This window comes from Hippocampus bargibanti, linkage group LG18, assembly GCF_051943395.1.
Source record: "Hippocampus bargibanti isolate YZ-2025 linkage group LG18, ASM5194339v1, whole genome shotgun sequence".
Classification (NCBI taxonomy): domain Eukaryota; kingdom Metazoa; phylum Chordata; class Actinopteri; order Syngnathiformes; family Syngnathidae; genus Hippocampus; species Hippocampus bargibanti.
In genome coordinates, this window is record NC_142751.1 from 8,393,354 (window position 1) to 8,413,723 (window position 20,370).

Consider the following 20,370-nt stretch of genomic DNA (forward strand, 5'->3'; position numbering starts at 1 on the left):
TTAGTAGTAATTTCACATTCAATTATTTCATAATATAGTCAACAGCAAACTTAAATTAGAGATAGATTTCTTTAGGAGCAAATAAATCTATCTCTAATTCAAGTTTGCTGTTGGACTGTGTAATGAAATAATTGTCCCCTTGTGGCTACATAAGTATTTTCATTATAATTTACATATACTGTAGTTTGATGGTACTGACTTTGTCCCTGATTAAATGTTTTTCATGAACTCGTAATGAGTGGAGTTTGACGTCGTCTGATGACGTCAGACGCACAGAGCGTCGGCTGTGCTGGCTTCCTTCCTCTCGACTGGCCCCAACCTTCATTCGCAGGCCGGGTGCGATCCCAGCAACGAACCTCCCATATTAGTGAATCCTTGGAAACATTGTGTTTCCGCTTCACAATCCCCATCCATCCTGCCAGTAGACGACATTTTGCGGATAACAGACTCCTACCGCTGGACACAAGGCATACACAGACGTCGAAACGGTAACTTATGAGTCCTCGGCGCCGCCGTACGAATGACGTTAAGACTGCTCGTCTTTCCCTCCGCTTCAGTTTTATTGTCGCTTTGTTCTTTTTGGGCAGCAGCCATTTTTAATCGTCTTGTCCGAAAGGTTGGCCTTAGTGCCTTTCGCCCCCACCCTCGGGAAATGGCCCCCGCTTGGGAGTGATTCGCTCCGGGCTTCCAAACGCGCAGCTTCCCGGGAATATCGTCGTCTTTTTACGGTCAACCGAATACAGTACTGAATGCCCACGGCCTGTGTTTCAGGCTCGTATTTGAAGCACTCAAAACCCAAAGTGATAGTGGTTTTCCCCATGGACACTTTCCTCCCAAAATTCCCATAGAATAACCACTGATTGTAGGATTACGTACTCCGTTTTATCTCGGCCTGGGTTTTTATTTCGGCCGCCTAAAACATTACAAGTGCTTGGATGTTTACATAGCCATTTCTATTAGCTGCCAAGCTAGCATCGGCAGTTCGGGTCATAGCCGGACGCCCACTCAGTGTCAGTTTTGTCACTCACAAACGCACATAAAAACGCAAGTGGACAGTTGTATTGTACTCGGGCTGGGAGATCGTCACGCATTAATCCAGAAAAAAATAAAGAATTGCATTTCTTGTGCGCTAACTTGTCCCGCACCGTTTCTATTGCGGTAGCCCGGCAGTTGGAGAAACATGGTAATTCTGCGGCCTGCTCTTTTAACTGCTTTTGAAATACGGACTCCTCCGTTTCGGCACGCTAACTCAGCCCGGCCGATTCTATGTTGAAAATGAAAGTTTAACGTCAAACATATGACACTAGGTAGCTGTCAACGAGTTAGCTTTGTGATGTGACGTCATAATGCTCCACCAAATGTCGCTGCAAAGATGTTTAAATGGACGGGGAGGTTCGTTTGGCTCGAAGTGTACGACGTTTTCTGAGATTGTACACTCGACTGGACTGGATTGGATTACCCTTTATTAGTCTCGAAGTGAAGAAATTTATATTTCACAGCAGCAAAGTTTTGAAAGGAAGAAGGATAAAAACAAAATGCAGGAGCTGCTGTAAAGGCAGCCGCTCTTGCGGCACCATCTTTAAGTCAAAATAACAACCAAAAAAAAACAATACAATGTGACAACATAAAAGACGGAGACAGGCATTCAATCTTGAGCACTTTCTGCACCTTGTTGTTGTACAAAGCAGTTGGAGACTATCAAAGTGTACTTTTGAATAGTGGATCAGGGACATCATGCTGAAATGTGCACGTATGCTGCAAGCTAAGTTTGTTTGCTTTCAACAAACACGAAGCTGTAGCAACCATTGACGAAAACAGATGGTTTCACATCTCCTGTCCCACGTACATCCACTTCAATTCCAAGCCGCGATAGTTCCTCATATACAGTATTCATATGCAGTATTTTTTATTGTGAATTAATTGCACCCCGTTTTTTGCACATAGGGTGCTCAGTTGTTGCTTAAAGTCACCCATTCAAAGCCAAACCCTTGTGATAATAAGCGGATCTGGAAATGGATGAATGTGTGGATATTGCAAAAAATATGTTTCTTAATTGGTATCAAGTTTCTAGAGCGAGTTTTATCTTGATTTTGGGCATTCTGTCTTAAATGATGCTGTTTTTTAAGTACATTTCCACTCTTGTTTCTTCTATGTAGAATAAGAAAAGCACTGGGAAGAGGCGCAAAGACAAATTTCCATACTCGATGACATTTCATCGCAATGTCCGATCGTTTGGGGCAAATAACCAAGTCCAGGGATGGGAAAAGCAAGTACTCCTCACTCAGCCTGTTTGACAAGTACAAGGGAAAATCAATAGAAAGTCAGAAAAACTCAGGTACTTTTTTATTTTCTTTTGTTATTGCTCCTTTACATTTTAGGTTATGTTCACATTTATTACAGTTGTTTGTATTCACATAAACATTTTAACATGGATGAAATTTCACTAATATGCATAGCAGTGTTTCCCGTCACAAAAAGTAAGTGTGGCCAAATATTTTCATTATTTTTTTTCAGTAAAGAAAAAAAAACAGTCTCTTTTTCTTAACACATTTTTTTGCAGATTGGTAATTCTCAAAAAAAGTATATGCAAGCCTTATTGTCCAATTCTGACCCTCTTTAAAACCCTATAATTTATTCACAATATTGCAGGGACGAAATAGATGACTGACATTTTTGCTGTCCTTGTGTGTGTGCGACTTCATTTTGAGTGGTGAAAAATAGCAGTTGTGACCGCTTTTTGTGCATGGCATGGCAACACACCCATGCAATTAATCCATGCAATGTTTCCATGCCCTGAAAACACATCAGTTTAAAAAACAATCAATAACCCGATTGGTTCATACTTTTAAATATTGCAATCAAACAAAAAAAAATGCTGTTGTCTGTGTCACATATGCAAATATGTTATAACACTAACATTGTTTTTAAAAAGTGAACACAGCCTTGAGCTAGCTACATGTCCTCCATTTGCACATTTACCACATCACTCTCTATCAGTTCCACGACATGGATTGCAGAGTCTTGGCAAAGTGGCCGCAGCCCGGCGCATGCCCCCGCCCGCTCACCTACCGAGCCTGAAGTCTGAAAACAAAGGAAACGATCCCAACGTGATTATTGTTCCGAAAGACGGTACAGGATGGGCAAACAAACCGGAACAACCCGATCAAAAGAAGTAAAGAGGATATTGTTGGTAAAGTCCCCTGGTGTCTTCTCTCACAGTCGTTGACAGGCCTGTCCTTTTTCTTATATTTTCAGTTCTGTTGCATCAATACCTCAGCTGCCGGAGTCGCAGCTGCAGCCGGCTTCACAGAAATCTGTCTCCAATCTTCAGAAGCCACCCCCAGTAGCCAACCCGGAGGTGCTTATATTTGTTGACCCGGCACAAAGATTGTCAATGTGGTTCCCAATTTAATTGTATTTAACCGTAAAAAAACATTATCATTTTTTTCCTGAGACCTGCGTCTCTTGATTTTCAAGTACTGCCAGCTCTTATTGTAGGGCCTGATTTTTTTTTAGATAAGCATCTCTTTATGACCGTCGTCAAGTGAAGTTAAAAACGATGCACGATGAACTAGTTGGTCAGTAGCATTAGAATGACACGACGCTCTGTCACAACAGCACTTGTTCATTTTTATTTGCTTGTTGTAATTATCACTCTTTGGTTGTTTTTTTTTTATTCACTTTTACTGGAATCATGGTTTAATCATTAAAATTCATCAGAGCGTAGACGTGATTCTGAAAAATTAAGGCTACGTTGCTGTCATCGGACCCAAATTATTGTTGACCAAGGACACACTTGAAAATCTGTACTGCGCTGTGGAAAAATTGTGTCAGTGGTCAGTCTCAAATATCCCTGCTGGGGGTGTTCCTTTTTTTCCATTCCACAGAACACAAACACAGGTGGACCAAAGCAATGGGCCCAGCTGAATGGAAAGGCAGTAGAGCAAGATGGTGAGTCAGCTCACACTTGGGCTGGAAATACACTCTGGTATACTGAACTCTCTCCATGTGGCAACCCGACAGGTTCAAGGGCCTTAAACCGACTTCAGCCCTTCTCTCACGAGGAATTTCCCACACTGAAGGCCGCTGGAGAACAGGACAGGGTTGGCAAGGAAAGAAGCGGCTACGATCCGTCGTATGGGCCCGGACCAAGCCTCCGCCCACAGAGTATGTCTCACCCTCGCCATATCGGTTCAGGAATGAATTTGTATCTCAGGTCTTGAATGAATGTTTGGAATATATTGAATATTTCCACATGACCAGTGCTTGCTTGTTTTGAGTGAACGTTAAAACAAGTGAGCTTCAGTTCGCTATCTCATACATTCACGCAGAGTATGCATGCATCCATACACATTCGTAATTTGCATGATACAAGACCTTTTTTAAAATTTCCAATGACAGACAATATTGTTTCTAGATGAAAGAGAATAATAATAATAATAATAATAATAATACCTTTCATTTATAAGTGCCTTTCAAAACTCTCAAGGACACTTTACAGTCACAGGATATTTTTTCTGCGTGTGAGCAGCGACAGCCACACGCGTCAGATCAGAGCGTCCTTTTTCACCAGGGGTTTAAGGACATCATGGTGAAATGTGCTACAAGCTAAATGTTGAAAGCAAACACGAAGCTGTATTATCTATTGACGGAAAGAGATTGTCTCACATCTTTCGTCCAACGTAGTAAATGTCCTTCACTTCCAAGACCTGACAGTTTTTAAGAGGAGTTGATGGCCGACTCAACTATCTTGTCTCTCTCCATTAAAAACATGTAATCTTGCGAAATAGGACATTTTTAATACATTTATTTGTAATCTGATTGGGCAGGTATTTTGTTGATCTTCCCTGTCACCATAACGGAATACAGTGAAAAAAAAATATCAGTCCTAAACCATTAATGCTGGTACATTTACATATGTGGACCTACGAACATGTTTGTCAATTGATGTTATTGAATTGCACTTTGTCCGTGTCAAGATGTGACCAGCTGGAGGGAAGGAGGCGGCAGGAACCTTCAGCCCTCATCCTTGACCCTCGGCTCGCCGGTGGAACCTGAGGGCAAAAATACCGCCCCGGGAGAGACGGGAACCCCTCCTGCCACGTCCCACCCCTCTTCTGCCACCAGCGCCGCCTCATCTAACGTCGCCGTGGCAGCGGCGGCTGCAGTGCAGCCGCCGAGCATGGACGCCAAGGAACCCTCCCTGCGCCCCGCTCAGCCTCTGCGCAGAACAGTGGTGCCGTCAGCCCTGCAGCATCAGCTCCACCACACTTCCAATGCCGTCTACCATGACATGTTGCCGGCTTTTGTAAGTACACAAAACAATTATTATAAAAAGGTGACGGTTTGTGCTTTGATCCCGCATCATACCGGTGTTGACAGATGTGCTCCAAAGAGACGCGTGAGAATTCAGGCACAGACCACGTCTCTGCTACTGTAGCAGCACCAGCCCGATTCGACAGCAAATCCACTTTTCGACAGACTTATGCTAAACCTGATCTTCTCAAGTAAGTACATCAGCTGTGCGACAAGCTACCATGTCTGTTTCCCCAAGGCTAAGTGTCTCCTTACCCACTAGTGGTGACATTCGAAGAGAGAACCGATTTGTCCGCGGGCCGAACCGACTCTCCTCCCAACCTATCCGTCGACCCGGCGACCGACCACAAAGACCCACCATCATTAACCCCGAAGACCTGAAGGATCTGGATGACCTCGATAATGATTGTGAAGATGGATGGGCTGGTAAATACAATGTTAATCTCTCTTATGTCCTCCCTGAAATCTGCATTCGTGTTGGTGTCTGTCGGGAATTTATCTTTGTTTGGCACCATAATTTAATTGGATTGGATTGGATGTACCTTTGTTCGTCTCAGTGTAGAAATTTAGATTTCACAGCAGCAAAGTTATGAAAGGAAGAGGAAAGGAACAAAAGAAGTAGAAAAACAAAATATAGGAGCTGCTGGAAAGGCAGCCACTCTCGCGGTGCCATCTTGAAGTAAAAAAAAACAGATAACAAATAATATGACAACACAAAGACACAGAAGAAAAAACGGCTGCTATCTGGTAGAAGAGGCTGATGTGATTCTCCTGCCATTCATTGTGTCAATATTTCAGTGTGCCATTCCATCTTATCCCCGGTATCCTACATACTATGTTTTTGATTACCAGTGCTGTTTGTCATAATTGCAGGTCTTCATGAAGAAGTTGATTACAGTGAGAAGCTCAAGTTCAGTGATGATGAAGATGAACATTCATCCAGTGATAAAAACAAGTTGTGGTGCGTAGCTCCTCTGCGTGAACCTCATTTCCCCAGTAATGTAATAATTTTCCAGCTCAGAATGACTGTACCTGTATTTCCCCCTTCTTACATCCTATTATAACTGACACAATGTCTTTGAAATTTTCAAGGGCTGAGTGGGAGAGGGAGAATCGACACGATTGCCCATCACCACTCAGTTCGAGTGATGGACCTGAAGAGAATTATTCTTCCCAACACCAGGAGCTTGCGAGGAAGACTAACAGCAAATATCTCTCTGTGGACACCCAGGTTAACCACACATGCCATTTTTACACTCTGTCTCTTGGGGTTTCTTTGCTGAGAGGAACTCATGATTTTGACTCCTTTAGTCATTTATTGCTTTATTTCATTTATTTTATTACTTTTGGGTTTAGATTAAACATTACAATATTGGGACAAGGGTTTAATTTCCGACGCTCACTCCTCCCACCTTGTCAATGTCATGTCTTATATGCTGACAATGTCATTAATTATCACACACATCACATTATATAATTGAGGGATGGCTGTAATGCTTTGCTCATAAATAACTAGTTCTGCCTTCAGTCCCAACAGAAGAACCACAGCGAGGGGGCAGTTGACCCAGAGGACTACCAGCTGCAATCACAGGCCCCGGCGAGGGCAAAGTTTGTGTCACCTGAGTTGTCAGAGGCTGTGGAGAGAGCCCGCAGGCGTCGCGAGGAGGAAGAACGACGCGCCCGTGAAGAACGCTTAGCAGCCTGTGCGGAGAAACTCAAAAAGCTGGATGAGAAATTTGGCAAGACTGAAAGACAAGCCTCAAAGACGGAGGATGCCCACAAAGATGGAGAGGGCAAAGAAATCTCCTTGTGTCCCATCAGGGATCCTAATAAAGCCCACCATGACAACTGCATATACAATGCAAAAGGTAGAAAATGAAAAAGAGGTCAACTTTAGATCCAATATTGCAAATATTTTAATTGTGAGGTTATTGTTCTCCAGATGAGTGCTCCTCTGACAACTCCCCGAGCCCGAGCTTCCGTGAGGAGCTCATATTCCCCGCTTATCGCAGCTGTGAGGATGACGTCCAGGATCCAACTTCTCCTGGAGATTACACAGGACGCCATGCCTCCAAGCCTGTTCCGCCTCGCTTTCAGAAACCACCCCTACAGCACCAGCAACAGGTGAATTCAAACCTGATACCCATAACTTGCGTTAAAAACAGAATTGGAAATTTGTTTACAGCGTTAGATAAGACTCCCCACTTGAATTCACCTGTGAAGCTGTCATTTGATTTTCCAGGAACTTTTTTGGGGCACAAGTATTTTCCTGGCAAATATATTCAATGCCTCAAAAGAAGACCCTTTTGCCCCATTGAGATTATCCCAGAACTAATAAACGATTGATCTCAGCATTCATGCTGTGAAAATGTGAGAATATTACTGAGTGCGACTGTTTTGGTTTTCCACAGAAAAGGAGCATTGCTCTCCTGAGGACTAATCAGGGTAGGGCATGGCATCTATTAGAGAGATGGCCATCATGGAAATGCAATAGCTGTGATTTATTGAAATACCGGTTTAAAATGTGCACTGGCAAATGTTCCAATTTAAAATTAATATCATTATAATTATTTTTGTTTATATATATTTAGTGATGTAAATACCCGGGGTTTATTGATCATGTTCATTCTGCAGGAACAGGTCTACAAAATACAGCACTGGCAGCAATCGGGCCATCAAGCATCATCTGTCTCGAGCCACACACAACGGGGCTACTATCCCCCGCATGTCCTTGGCTTTGATCCCCGCTGGATGATGATGCCACCTTTCATGGACCCCCGTGTCAGCCAAAGAAGGTCTCCTATCGACTACTATTCCAGTACGATCCACTCCTCTGGTGAGTACTACTGACTCCTCAATATGATGTCATTCCGTGGTTTATCTCTGCGGTTCTCAAATAAGATATCTCTCCCAATCAGGAATGATGAAACCGCTGATACAACAAGACCACCTGACCAGTCCTAGTTCTGACGAAGGTCATTCCAACCCGCACCATGACCGAAGGACCCCTTCCACAGAGTCATATCCAGTTTGGAGCCAAGATGGCTACCCCATCCGCAGCTTCACGCCACCTTACCAAAGGCAGCATGAAAATCAGGACAGCAGTCTACTTGATATTCGGTCAGCTCCTCTTCGCTGTTTCTCTGATTTTTTTCAGTTCTATAAATGGACTAATAATAATAATTGCCACAATACTATTATCCTGTTGTATCGTTTTTCGACAGAAGTGACAGGACCTCCTCACAGCAGAACACTTATGAGGAGAGGTCTAGCGAGGTCGTGACACACCCACAGGATGTCCCGCAACATCACGCCTTCCCGAGTCGAGCTTTGGACCGAGACCACCACAACCAGGGGCTATTGACCGCTGCTCAGATTCACACCCAGCATCATGCAGATAACAAATGCCCAAAACAAAACTCCAAAGGCCACCACCTGAAGGATAGTGATTCTCACGATGAGAGCTTTGATGGTTCTAAGGACTACTGGAAACGAGATGGAGTGTCCGATGACAGTACCGCTGCCAGCCAGCCATTAGAGACAACTGGCCGTACTTTGATACGCAGAACTGGGCCGATTAAGAAACCAATTCTCAAGGCTCTAAAAGTTGAAGACAAGGAGAACGAGAAGCCCAAACCTGAGCCAGAAGAAAAGTCTGTCCCCTATCGTCTGGAGAAGGAAGTCCTGACCAATGTCTATGACTTAAAGAAGGACAACCTGTCGGTCAGCAATCGATCCTCTGGGTCACCCGTGGTGGAGAAACCACCTGAAGAAAAGCAGCGTCAGTCCCCGGGTCCTGCTAAAGTGGAGCGGCTCCCTGTAATTAGTCATAGTGATGATTCCTCAAGGGAGAGTGTCTGGGACACTAACAAATTCCAGCCGCCACGAGATATTTTCGAAAACGCAGAGCCTCAGGCACCACGTCGTAACAACTGGATCTTCATCGATGAAGAACAGGCTTTTGGTGCGGTCAGGGGATCCGGAAGAGGCCGCAGTCGAGGTTTTAGGGATTTCAATTCTCGGGGTGGAGGTCGCAGCCTCAGAGGTGGAGATAATGTCAGAAGCACCTACAACAATGGCGTCGGTCAAGCTCTGCGTGCAGGGAGAGGTCGAGCCCAACCAAGAGAGCTGAATCTGGAAGAATTCCAAAGAGGCAAGCCGCGAAGACGCAACGTGAGCGAGACACTCAGTGAAACCTCCGAGTATGAAGAGATGCCTAAGAGACGACGACAGAAAGGCTCTGAAAATGGAGACGTCTACGCCGAGTCTGGAGAATCTCGCAAAGCCGATCGCGAGTCTTGGCGTTCCAACAAGGTGTATGCTGAAGACCAAGTCGCTGCAGATTGCAAAGAAAAAGCCAAGGCGAGCAGAGGCTTTGGAGCTCGCATGCTTCCTCCCAGACTGAATACTGGAAACTATACCAAAGGTTACGGAGGCTCCAGAGATATGTCCACATGGCGGGGTCGAGGTCCTCAATTTGGTAGTGGTGGCGGTTCCATGCATGAAAACGGTTATGGTCCCAGTGCTGACACTGCTTTCTCCCGGAAACCCCCTGCTGAGCGCGAGCCTTGGAAGTACTCCACAAAATGTACCGCCTCTTTCCTAGAAAACGGTTCAGAGGACCGTGAGGGCGAATACTACTTTGACCCCGATAACCCTGACAGGCAGGTTCTGAGGAGGCGACGCCCCCCGCGTCAAGACAAGCCCCCGCGCTTCCGTCGCCTGCAGCAAGAGCGTGAGCCCGGTTCCAACCAGTGGACCAGTGACGAATACATCAATGGCGACTTAACAAGCCCTTGGCCTGGTCGCCCCAAAGGCAGTGTGGAATACAAGTGGCCCAACAGCCCCTACCCTGACGGACGCAGTGGTCAGCACGCTCCGACAGAAGAATGGGACACAGGATCGGACAACAGCGACTTCAGCGATTGGAGGGGGAAGCGTGTTTCCAGCGACGGGACACCGACGCAGGGGCACAGCGACGTTCTCTCAGATGCGTGCCATGGTGAAGCGATTGAGAAGAGGGAGCTGTCCAAACGAAGCTTCTCCAGCCAGAGGCCGCTGATTGAACGCCAGAACAGGAAAGGAGAGCCCTCAGTACTGGAGCCCAGTAAGATGACACGTGTACCTGATAAGCAGTCCGCTCCCTTAAACAGGAATGACACCTGGCAGAATGGAGGGACCTCTTCTAAGAGGTGAGAAACCAGAAGCATGTGTCAACCAACACGTTTTTTTTCCCTGACGTTAACCGAATTTGTGTCATGTAACCCCCTTCGGGTTTTTTTTTTACCCTAGTAGAAACCCAGATGAGTCCGGCCCTGCCTATGGGACTGATCAGTCAGATGGGCGGGGGCTGAATGAGTCCTCAGGAAAGAACTTTGACAAGTCAGGTCCTATTAAACCCGATATCGTGGAGCCACTGTCGCAATATGAGCTCAGTGCCTACCCAAGTGAGTGTTAAACCCAAAAATGAATGACATTAAAACGCCTGCCCTCTTGAAATTTATTCCGAGTTCATATGTTCCTGTATTTTAGTTGAGGAAGACACCGGGGGATCGGTTTCGAATCCAGACACTTACCATGACGCGTTGTCCAAAAAACAAAGACGTCCACAAGTTGACGATAGGCGGAGAAAGGATCAAGCAGTTACGGTAAGTTCCAACCATCATTTTGTGAAAATTATACAAAAAGCGTTTTGAAACCTTTCTTGCTAAATTCCTCCATTAGGTGCCAGTGAAGAACAGATCAGTCGCATCCAAGATCCCACCGCGTTTTGCCAAGAAGCAGGGAGCCTTGAGCATTGAACAACCAGAAGAGACTCTTTCCTCAAGTAATTTGGGTACTGAAATCTGGGAGACCAACAGCTCTGGTAAGTTAATGCCCTTAGCATCACTCTAGGATAGTGTTTGAAGGCTGGGGGGGAAATCGTCAAACAACTTGGTTTTGTCTCCAATAAAAATGCATATGGTGTCTTCTGGCAAAATATACTCATGAAGATGAAGACCCCCTAGAGCAGTGGTCCCCAACCTTTTTTGCGCCACGGACCGGTTTAATGTCAGACAATATTTTCACGGACCGGCGGATAAAGAAACTTTCCAAAGATGTTTGTTTTTTACTCATTTTGCTGTCTTACGGTGGGCTAATTTTAGCGGTATGTATCACGTGACCTAAACAAGCATTTAGACATGCGTCAAGAGTAAGTCATAGACGGATGTAATCTGGTAATTTTTCATTTTATGTAAATTATTTATTTTTTCTGCGCGGCCCGGTACCAAATGACGCACGGACCGGTACCGGTCCGTGGTCCGTGGGTTTACCTCTGCCCTAGAGTTTGTCATTAGGGTGGAACTGGGAGACAATATGACGCACCTCATGGCAACGTGGCGGCTGCTCGGTATTGCTACTAGTAGGCATAGCTCCGCAGTTTTTAACTGGCTTTTTTTAAAGTGAATTACCACTCGACAAACAATGTTTACATCTCATCACCATTTCGCAGATGCCAAGTGCCTTCCACTGAATTAAATATTGATGCTTCAAAGAGATTCGTTCCCTAGAGTGATCGATGGAATAATCAATTGGATAATAGATTGTAAAAATATGTTTGTCGTAGCCTTATATGAAATTATTACCTTTATGTAATCTTATATTTGTTTATTTCCAAGCTCTTTCAGTACAGTCCTCCGGGGGAGACTCATGGACAAAACAGGTTTCTTACACTGGCAGCGAGCCCAACTCTGAGGTACCACACAATGGCTTTGTAATGAATCAAATTTATGAGAGAAATGCAAAACTTTTTTGGGGGGGGTCCAAGGACTCCGATGCAGGCCCAGAACAGAGCAAAGAGCAGCACAAACCGGGACCCATCGGAAACGAGCGATCCCTAAAGCACCGCAAGGGTTCCGAGGCAGTGGATCGCCTGGAAGGTGGCCCCATCACCCCGGTCAACGGCGTGGACCTCCATGTGGACAGCGTCCTTCCCGTCCCCCCGATCGAATTTGGTGTTAGCGCCAAAGACTCTGACTTCAGCCTGCCGCCAGGTCCCAGCCCAGTGCCTGTGTCAAACCCCGTCAATAAGCTTCAAGATCCCCTCAACGCCAACGTGAGTGATGAGCTTGAACTCACTGTTGAAACTAAAATGCCTCTTGGGTGACTGTCTAAGCTGATTGGCGCGCATCCTCTTCTTTCAGACTATCCCCATGCTCCGCACCAACCACCTGCAACCCGGTATAAACCTCAACCCGCTTTCCTTTCCAAGTACCGACCTCACCCTCAAGGTATGAAGACACTCATTTGCCCTTTGGTATTAACTCATTCACTGCCATTCACGAATGTATTCGGGAACTGAAAATATGATGTAGAGCGCCATTCCCGAATTTGTTAGGTTTTTTTTTTCATGCTAGAGTGCTGATAAAGCGTTGGCCAGACCTCTGGCAATGTTTTTCCCTCCCACAAAGGGACAGCATTTCCCTTTTTTCACATGTTTCACAACTCCAGACCCATATAATTTAGGAAATAACTTTTTTTCTGATGAAAGAAGAGTGTAATGTTTCTTTGGCTGCAGTGAATGTTTATGTGGTCCTGAAACTCAATATTCTGAGACCCTGGAATTCGATTGACAATGACAAAAACACTGGCACTAGAGTGGACACATTTTTGCACATGTCTGGCAGTGAATGAGTTAATATATATGGATGATTGATTGTTTATTGGAGCCTGAAACTAGGAAATAGTGTTGAATGATTCCGTTCAACTCATTTTTGAAATGTTGACTGCAAGCGATGCCATTTCGGCCCTACCACAGTCGTCTGCAGCGTCATCTTTATCAGAACGCTCCCGCTTTTCCCTTCAGATGGAGTCGGCCCGTAAGGCGTGGGAGAACTCGCAGTCCCTTCCCGAGCAAGGTTCTCCCAGTGGAGGAGCTTCAGGAGTGCCACCACCGTGCAGTGTGGGCTCGTCCAGCGGCGTCAGTTACAGCTCTTTTGGTGGGGTCTCCATGCCCCCTATGCCTGTGGCCTCTGTAGCACCTTCCATGTCCTTACAAGGTACAGCTGAAGTTTGACATTTTTTTTTCAGAGATGTTACTGATTATTAGTCATTGAGGAGGCTGATATTTGGAGCCCATATTCCTAACATATTCACATTCGTATCTTGATGTTCCACGTCACTAAAATTGCAAAAAAAAAAACTCTTGAAAAATAACAAACCTCTTTTCATTTTATTTTAGGTAGTCATATTCCGCCATTGTATTTGGATGGTCACGTCTTCTCCAGTCAACCTCGCTTGGTTCCACCTGCGATGACTCAGCAGCAAACCTATCAACAAGTATGTACACGCTCATAATCACAGACGTGTGTGCGTGTGTGGTGTTTCTGAAATGCTCTGAATATTTGGCATGCGCATACGTTTAGGCGGCAGCCCAGCAGATCCCTATCTCGCTGCACACATCTCTTCAGGCTCAAGCTCAGTTGGGTCTTAGAGGAGGTCTGCCTGTCTCTCAATCCCAGGAGATGTTCAACTCTATTCCCCCTTTCAGGTATCCAGTGGAGCCTTATCTGTTTTTTTTTTTGTTGTTTGTTTCTCTGGCGACCGGAGTTATGGGTGCACATGCATGTGTGTGTGTCATCTCATACATAATGCATACCTGCCAACTACTCTGGTTTTGCCGTAATTAGTCCGGTTTTTATTATTCCATTCTGGGTTATGGTTTATTAATGAAGATTACGGTTTCCAATAAAAACAATAAGTCAAAAAGCGTCAAAATAGTAAATCCTCAACGTTCATTAAAAACACGAGATCACTAAGTATTGTATCTAAATTTAGAACAGGTGATCGGCACAGTGCCAGCTGTTAGCTTCCTTCAGCCAAAATGGTCTTTGGAAGATTGGTTCACAATAAAAAAAAAAGAATTCCCGTACAAAAGTTGTAGTACATTAATTGAAATGATAAAAAACATATACAATATGGAGAAACCGTATATGTTGACAGGTCAGGAGTTTGTTGATCGCTATTTTTGTCAACCCAAAGGAATGTAGGTTGGATGCGCATATTTGAAGGTGTCTTACAAGTCATCTTACTTTTCAATCAAGATTGATTATTAAATGTTTGGTTGATTGTAAAATATTTCTGTTTTGTTTTCTTAAAATAGTAGCAAACATGATATTTTCATGGTTGACTAGTTGAAATATAGGTAGGTACAGTATATATGTTTGACATTGATCAACACTTGCATGGTGCTTTTAGCCTCATTTTAGGTAGCTGTAATGTTAAAAATCATTTGGCTTCAGGGGGGCTCTGACCCCCTGACCAGGACATTGTCCTGGACCGACTGGGCGAGGCCTTTTGAAGCCCTTTCTGCTTTCAAAAGTTGGCAGGTATGATAATGCCGCTTTGCTTTGTGTAGGTCGCAGGTATACATGCACCCCAACCTGTCGCAGCCCAGCCCCCTGGTGCTGTCAGGTGGAGCTCCGCTCAAGGGGCCCTACTCGCCGTTCCCCGCCATGCAGCCATCAGACATTGTCAAGTCCTCGTCGGGCTCGCACTATCAACCCATGACCGGCAGTCAGCAGCTAGTGTATGACAGCCAGCTGAACCAGGGACCCAGCATGGGATCGTCACAACTGATGGACTCTCAACTCATCCAGGTCTTTTTATTTCTTTTTTTTAACGACAGAAATCGTTCATCGCAATTCAGCGAGCATTTATATCAAGGTTTCCTCCTCTTTTCACCAGGTGACCATGCCCTTGCCTGGATCACAAGTGCGCTACGGCTCCGCCCAGCAACACCTCATCCTCCCTCAGTCCATCCAGCTACAGCAAGGCCAAAATCTCTCAGTGGGAGGGCCACGTCGAATGATGCCACCTGGCTCGCAACCACCTGTCATGCCGGGTAGCAGAGAGGTGTGTGTGTGTGTCTTTTTTTGTACTTAACTAACATGCACCAAAACCTACTTGACAGAATACGCCGCAACATGCTCACACATTAGTCAGTCTTTCCATTTCTTCGAGTCATGTTTTGTCCTTATCGTTTGGTCAAATTTTAGGGCTCCCAGATGGAAATGAAAGGTTTCCAGTTTTCAGAGAAGCCGAGTCATTCCCCAGGCATGCCTGGCGGCTCCTACAGGTGAGTGCAGGTGGACTGCGTCAATAACAATGGTGATAGTTGAGAAAACTTATGTGGTCCAACTTAGTTCCTTCCCTCTTGCTCCTCAAAAGGCCTGGTTCCGCTAGCCCAAGTGGAAAACTTTCTGGCCCCGGAGGCCCAGTTGGACCATTGCCCACCCATCACTATACACAACAGGTACAACTTTTAATTTATAATTACCATATTTTCCGGTGTATACGGCTCACCCAAAAGCCTTAATTTTCTTCAAAAGATGAACCTGCACCTTATATACAGGCGGGCCTAAAATGTGAAGTAATCAGAATCAGTAAGCCTTTAATAGTCCCACAATGGGGAAATTTGCTATCTACATCACCAAAATTGAAATTAGGGATGAAATAATAAAAACAAAGTTTAATAGAAACAAAGTAAACAAACAAAATAGTAGAACTGAAAGGGATTTAAAAAGGGTTAGGAGCTCCTGTAGAGGGAGCCGCACAGGGGCGCCATGATGGGGGGAGCTTTCACAACAGCTGCAGCTGTAGTGAAGCACTTCACATAATAGTCAACACATAGCAAAATAATAAACACAACAGGAACATAAAGACATGGGCAATCTCCAATCGTAATGACTTGCCCCATGTACTCTATGATGTTTGAGTACAAGACAAACACTTGATACCTGCGCATGTGCCTTCCACTGCTCACCCACAGAAAAAAATAATCCTGTGACTGTAAAGTGACCTTGAGAGTTTTGAAAGGCGCTTATAAATGAAATGTATTCTTCTTCTTATTATTACGACGGTGCCGCGCGAGTGGCTGCCTTTCCAGCAGCTCATGTATTTTGTTTTTCTACTTTCATTCCTTTCATCACTTTGCTGCTGTGTAATGTAAATTTCTCCACTGCGAGACTAATAAAGGCAAATCCAAATTACATGAAGCAGTTGTAGATGAAAGAGGAGAGGATGAAAGCCTCCTTTGCAATAGAGGATCAGAGACGTCATGGTGGAATTTGCACGTCTGCTACAAGCTAATATTGAGCCACAACAGGTCTTCCAAGTACTGTCATCAAAAAAGATGCGCCTTATAGTTCGTTGTGCGTTATAGCTGGAAAAAGTTTGAAAATACACCATTCATTGAGAGTGCGCCTTATATACTGGAAGATATGGGACTTAGTGGAATTGAACAAAAATGAATAATCCGGCGGTACCGCGAGTTAATTCCCCATTTATAACTCTAATTGTTCATAAATCTAGGCAACATTTCCCATTGAAATGCATGCAAATGCATCACTCTGTTACTGTTTTCACATCAAGATGGATGATTAACTCTTGTTTATTTTGGCCCTTTTCAATGCCTGATTTCACCGCCAATCACCGTCCGGTGGCCATCAGGTCTCACCTGCTCAGGGCGGCTTGGTGATGCACATGCGTCCCCCCACCAGCGGCCCTTTCCCCAGCCCCATCCAGAGACCAGTCATGCAGGTCAACAAACCAGTCATCATCCGCTCCCCCCCATACCTCAATCCCGGCCGAGATCTCTCCCACTCCGCCCCTCCCTCGGCCCCCGACCCCCACATCAAGGGGCCCGAGGATGGCATGAAGGTGAGCCACCCACTATAAAGATAGGTAATTTGATTTTTTTATTTTCACTACTCAAGATACACATTGATTGTGTTTGTTGTTAACGCTCTCATAAATGCCATTTGTCACATTATTGATGATTAATTGATTCAAATATGTTGGTAGTATGTATTTTGAGAACTGTAAAACTTCATACTGAATATCCACAACGAGATGAGTCCTATGCGCCAACAATTGTTTGAAGATGGGCTGTAAATGTTGAACCGGTTTCTAGCGGGAAGCTAGTTTTTGTCATCATTGCTTATAAATGAAATGTATTATGATTATTGTCATCACTGATAACACTAGCGAAAAGCAATATGTAAATAAAATGTTGTACAATGCTGTATGTTGTGCGATTGCACTTGTTTTGAATGTTTCACTATTTTTTTCCTTGACTTTTTACATTGAATTCAATTTACCACATTCTGACTGTTGTTTTTTTTTTTTTTTTTTTTTTTTTTTTTTTGCGACCAACTTACAATGACGTTCATGCAAATAAACAATGACGCACATAGTGACTTTTCAACTCACTTTGCCTTCTTCTTGGCACAGTGTAAACCCGTGCGAGAGGTGCGCATAGCTGTGGGTGAGGGCCAGGCGCCAACAGGGGGGATGACCAACAAGCTCCAGGAGACCCTCACCTCCGCTGGGCACACCATGCTGCCGCGCACGGGTGCCATCAAACCCCAGGCGGTGAAACTGGAAGAGGGCAAAGCATAGTCTTCAATTGTGGACCTAAAACGATATAGATTAAAAAGAAAATGAAGAAAACAAATAGTCATCACCACCCAAGCCTACGAACACATAAGCTTCTTGCACAATGTCTGAGCCTTCCAAAACAAGCACCGTCAACTACTCCTCCTATTGACCCAGACGCTTATCCAATCACATCACAATGTAAGACGTCAAGATTATATATATGAATATATATAAAATCTCGACACCCTGTACATATAAGTATATACATAGACACAGCCTTTTAAAAGCAGATCGCAGATCTTCACACGGTCCTCTTTATTTATTTTTTTCCTCCCCCCCCCCTGTAAATGCCTGCTTCATTTGTGTGCGTTGTTTTTTTTTTTTGCCAAACGGTATGAACTGCCTGGTAACGGGCAGTCACTTGGACATTTTTAGAACCAATTCCAATACAGTTGGAGCACTTTTCTTTGTTAAGTTCCAAGCTCTTGTCATCTGCAATGGGGGTTGGTTTTCTAATTACAGGAACTAGGAAAAAAAAGCAACATTGCATGTGGACATCGAATTGCCATGAAGCCGTTACTACACGTGTAGATTTATAAACATTATTTCTTAAAAAAAAAGAGAAAAAAAAGTTTCCTTTGACACTTGTGTCTCTGCTGTACAAAATGGTTACATGTTGTTTTTGTTTTGTTTTCCCTCCTTTCCCAAAATTCATGTTACATCCAAACTTTTCTACGCCAATTATCTCTGGTGTTACATATGACAATTTATTTATATCAGTAGTGGGCAAACTATGGCATGTTGGTCCATAAACAGCTCCCTGGTGGCATTTTAGAAGAAATATTACAAATACTGAATCATGATTAAAAAGACCCTTTAAAGGACAACCGACGCCTCCCGACAAGTTGTGTCCATAAGTTGTAAAATCACTTGAAATGACTTCTACTGAGCGTATTTTACAAAGATTCCACAGCATGTAGCTATATTTTACCTTTTAAGACTCGCGCTGAATATCCATGAAGTCTTGTTTTCGAGTTGATGATGATGCCTGACGTGAGTGTCACGTCTGGAACGCCCCTGACCGAGAATGCGACACACAATGCATTTTGGGTACTTTGTTGCATCTGAAAACTTTGTGTTGATGGCGAAATTAGAAGGAACAAACATAAATAACGTGATGGTGAATCGTTGTGTGTTGCACCCAGACTACTATTTGATAATAGTTGACACAAATTCCCAGCAGACAAATCAGCCCATTTCCAACGGAGCTTGGCCGCCATTTTGTACATAATCTGGGACGCTACATTGCAGTCCAGACGCCTCAAAATGACACGGAAGGACTTCTTTAATCGATTGCAAACATTTATGCTTTCCTCTTCAGAACTATTGGAATCATATTCATAACTGGATAAGTAACAAGAAAGCATCTTCTCCGAATCTGAAGGTGTGGTTTTCATTCTCGAGCAAGGCAAGACGTCCTGGCGTGACATCACGAACAAGGGGGCGGGACCTTCTGAAACTGAAACTTTCTGAGGTCATTTTGAAGTAGTTTTGGGACACTTTAAGTCATTTTTATTGTTTTTCCATTTGACTTAAAATATCAGCCTGAGTGTTTTGGGTATTTTAGATGCTATAAAATGTTTTTCTGATGTCAGGAAACAAAAAAATGGTGTCGGTTGTCCTTTAATGCACCCCAAGAGCACCATTTATAGTTCCTCGTGTCATTTAAAGTCATCAGTTTCCACTGGCGGGCACTTCCAGTGTATAGACTTAAATGGGCCTTGGAAGAGCCTTAAAAGAGCCTCCCATGACTCTTTGAGTACATTGACCAGAACATCAGCAGCAGACTTTTCAGTCACCCAAGAAGTTCAGCCATCTTATCTGTGTGACAGGCAGTAAATACAGCAATCATGGTCCAATTGTAACTTGTAACTTAATATTTCCATGACAACCGTTGAGAAAAGGTGGGAATTGCTTGCACATTGTACGACAGATTTTGTTTCTTGTTTTTACTCTTCTGTAGACAGAATATTTGAATCTTTGTTTATCTTTCAATTTTTTTAATGGCCTCTCGCAAAGTCATAGCTGGTTAATTCAGTGAGTCTGCTTTAACTGTACTGTACCCTTACATGACACTAGAAACCCCTTTATCTTGGTGTGCTTGTGTGCGTGCAACACAATCCATATTTCATTTGTGAACAGGAATTTCCAAGCAAGGGTGGGGAACCTACTGCCGGGCCATCCATGCAATCCTGAAAAAATATATACAGTATACATACATATATAAACCTCAAAACGTATTTTTCATGACTCAGAATTTGAAAAAAGTAAAAGTTCCCCACTCATGCTTTAGATTCACATCACAGACTTTACATTACCTAACAGTTGTCCAACTATTGGGATTTTTTAAAATTCCAGCTTAGTGTTTGTATTCACTCACAAAAATGTTGCTCCAATTTTTTTGGGTTGTATTTTTAATGATGCATATTTAATTGTTTTCTTGTTAAAAGGACCAGTGCTTTCTACACAGGTGATCCCAGTATTCTATTTATCCTATCCGCCGATATCCCTTTTCCTTTTCAGATAGTGGTTCATTATGCGCCATTGTTTAAGAAAAAAGAAGCATCTAGTAAG

The 20,370-nt window shown here is 44.0% G+C and overlaps 1 protein-coding gene across 4 annotated transcripts; it reads left to right on the forward strand.

The window, feature by feature from the left end:
- Positions 1-297: 297 nt before the first annotated feature.
- Positions 298-20,195, forward strand: prrc2b (proline-rich coiled-coil 2B). Of its 4 annotated transcripts, none has more exons than XM_089020301.1 (31): positions 298-488; positions 2,157-2,335; positions 2,998-3,172; positions 3,256-3,358; positions 3,888-3,951; positions 4,024-4,167; positions 4,980-5,308; positions 5,383-5,507; positions 5,579-5,742; positions 6,190-6,277; positions 6,409-6,547; positions 6,845-7,184; positions 7,259-7,440; positions 7,951-8,152; positions 8,235-8,436; positions 8,541-10,508; positions 10,609-10,763; positions 10,849-10,964; positions 11,041-11,182; positions 11,976-12,052; positions 12,125-12,412; positions 12,501-12,587; positions 13,163-13,355; positions 13,538-13,635; positions 13,722-13,846; positions 14,714-14,954; positions 15,043-15,210; positions 15,354-15,433; positions 15,526-15,610; positions 16,807-17,016; positions 17,590-20,195. In XM_089020301.1, the coding sequence occupies exons 2-31, from the start codon at positions 2,221-2,223 to the stop codon at positions 17,755-17,757; spliced, it is 6,573 nt and encodes a 2,190-aa protein (XP_088876427.1). In that variant the 5' UTR covers positions 298-488; positions 2,157-2,220; the 3' UTR covers positions 17,758-20,195. The 4 variants fall into 4 exon arrangements, with proteins under 4 accessions (XP_088876427.1, XP_088876429.1, XP_088876430.1 ...); XM_089020303.1 differs by having other exon boundaries at positions 10,612-10,763; XM_089020304.1 differs by having other exon boundaries at positions 7,957-8,152.
- The last annotated feature ends 175 nt before the right edge of the window (positions 20,196-20,370 follow it).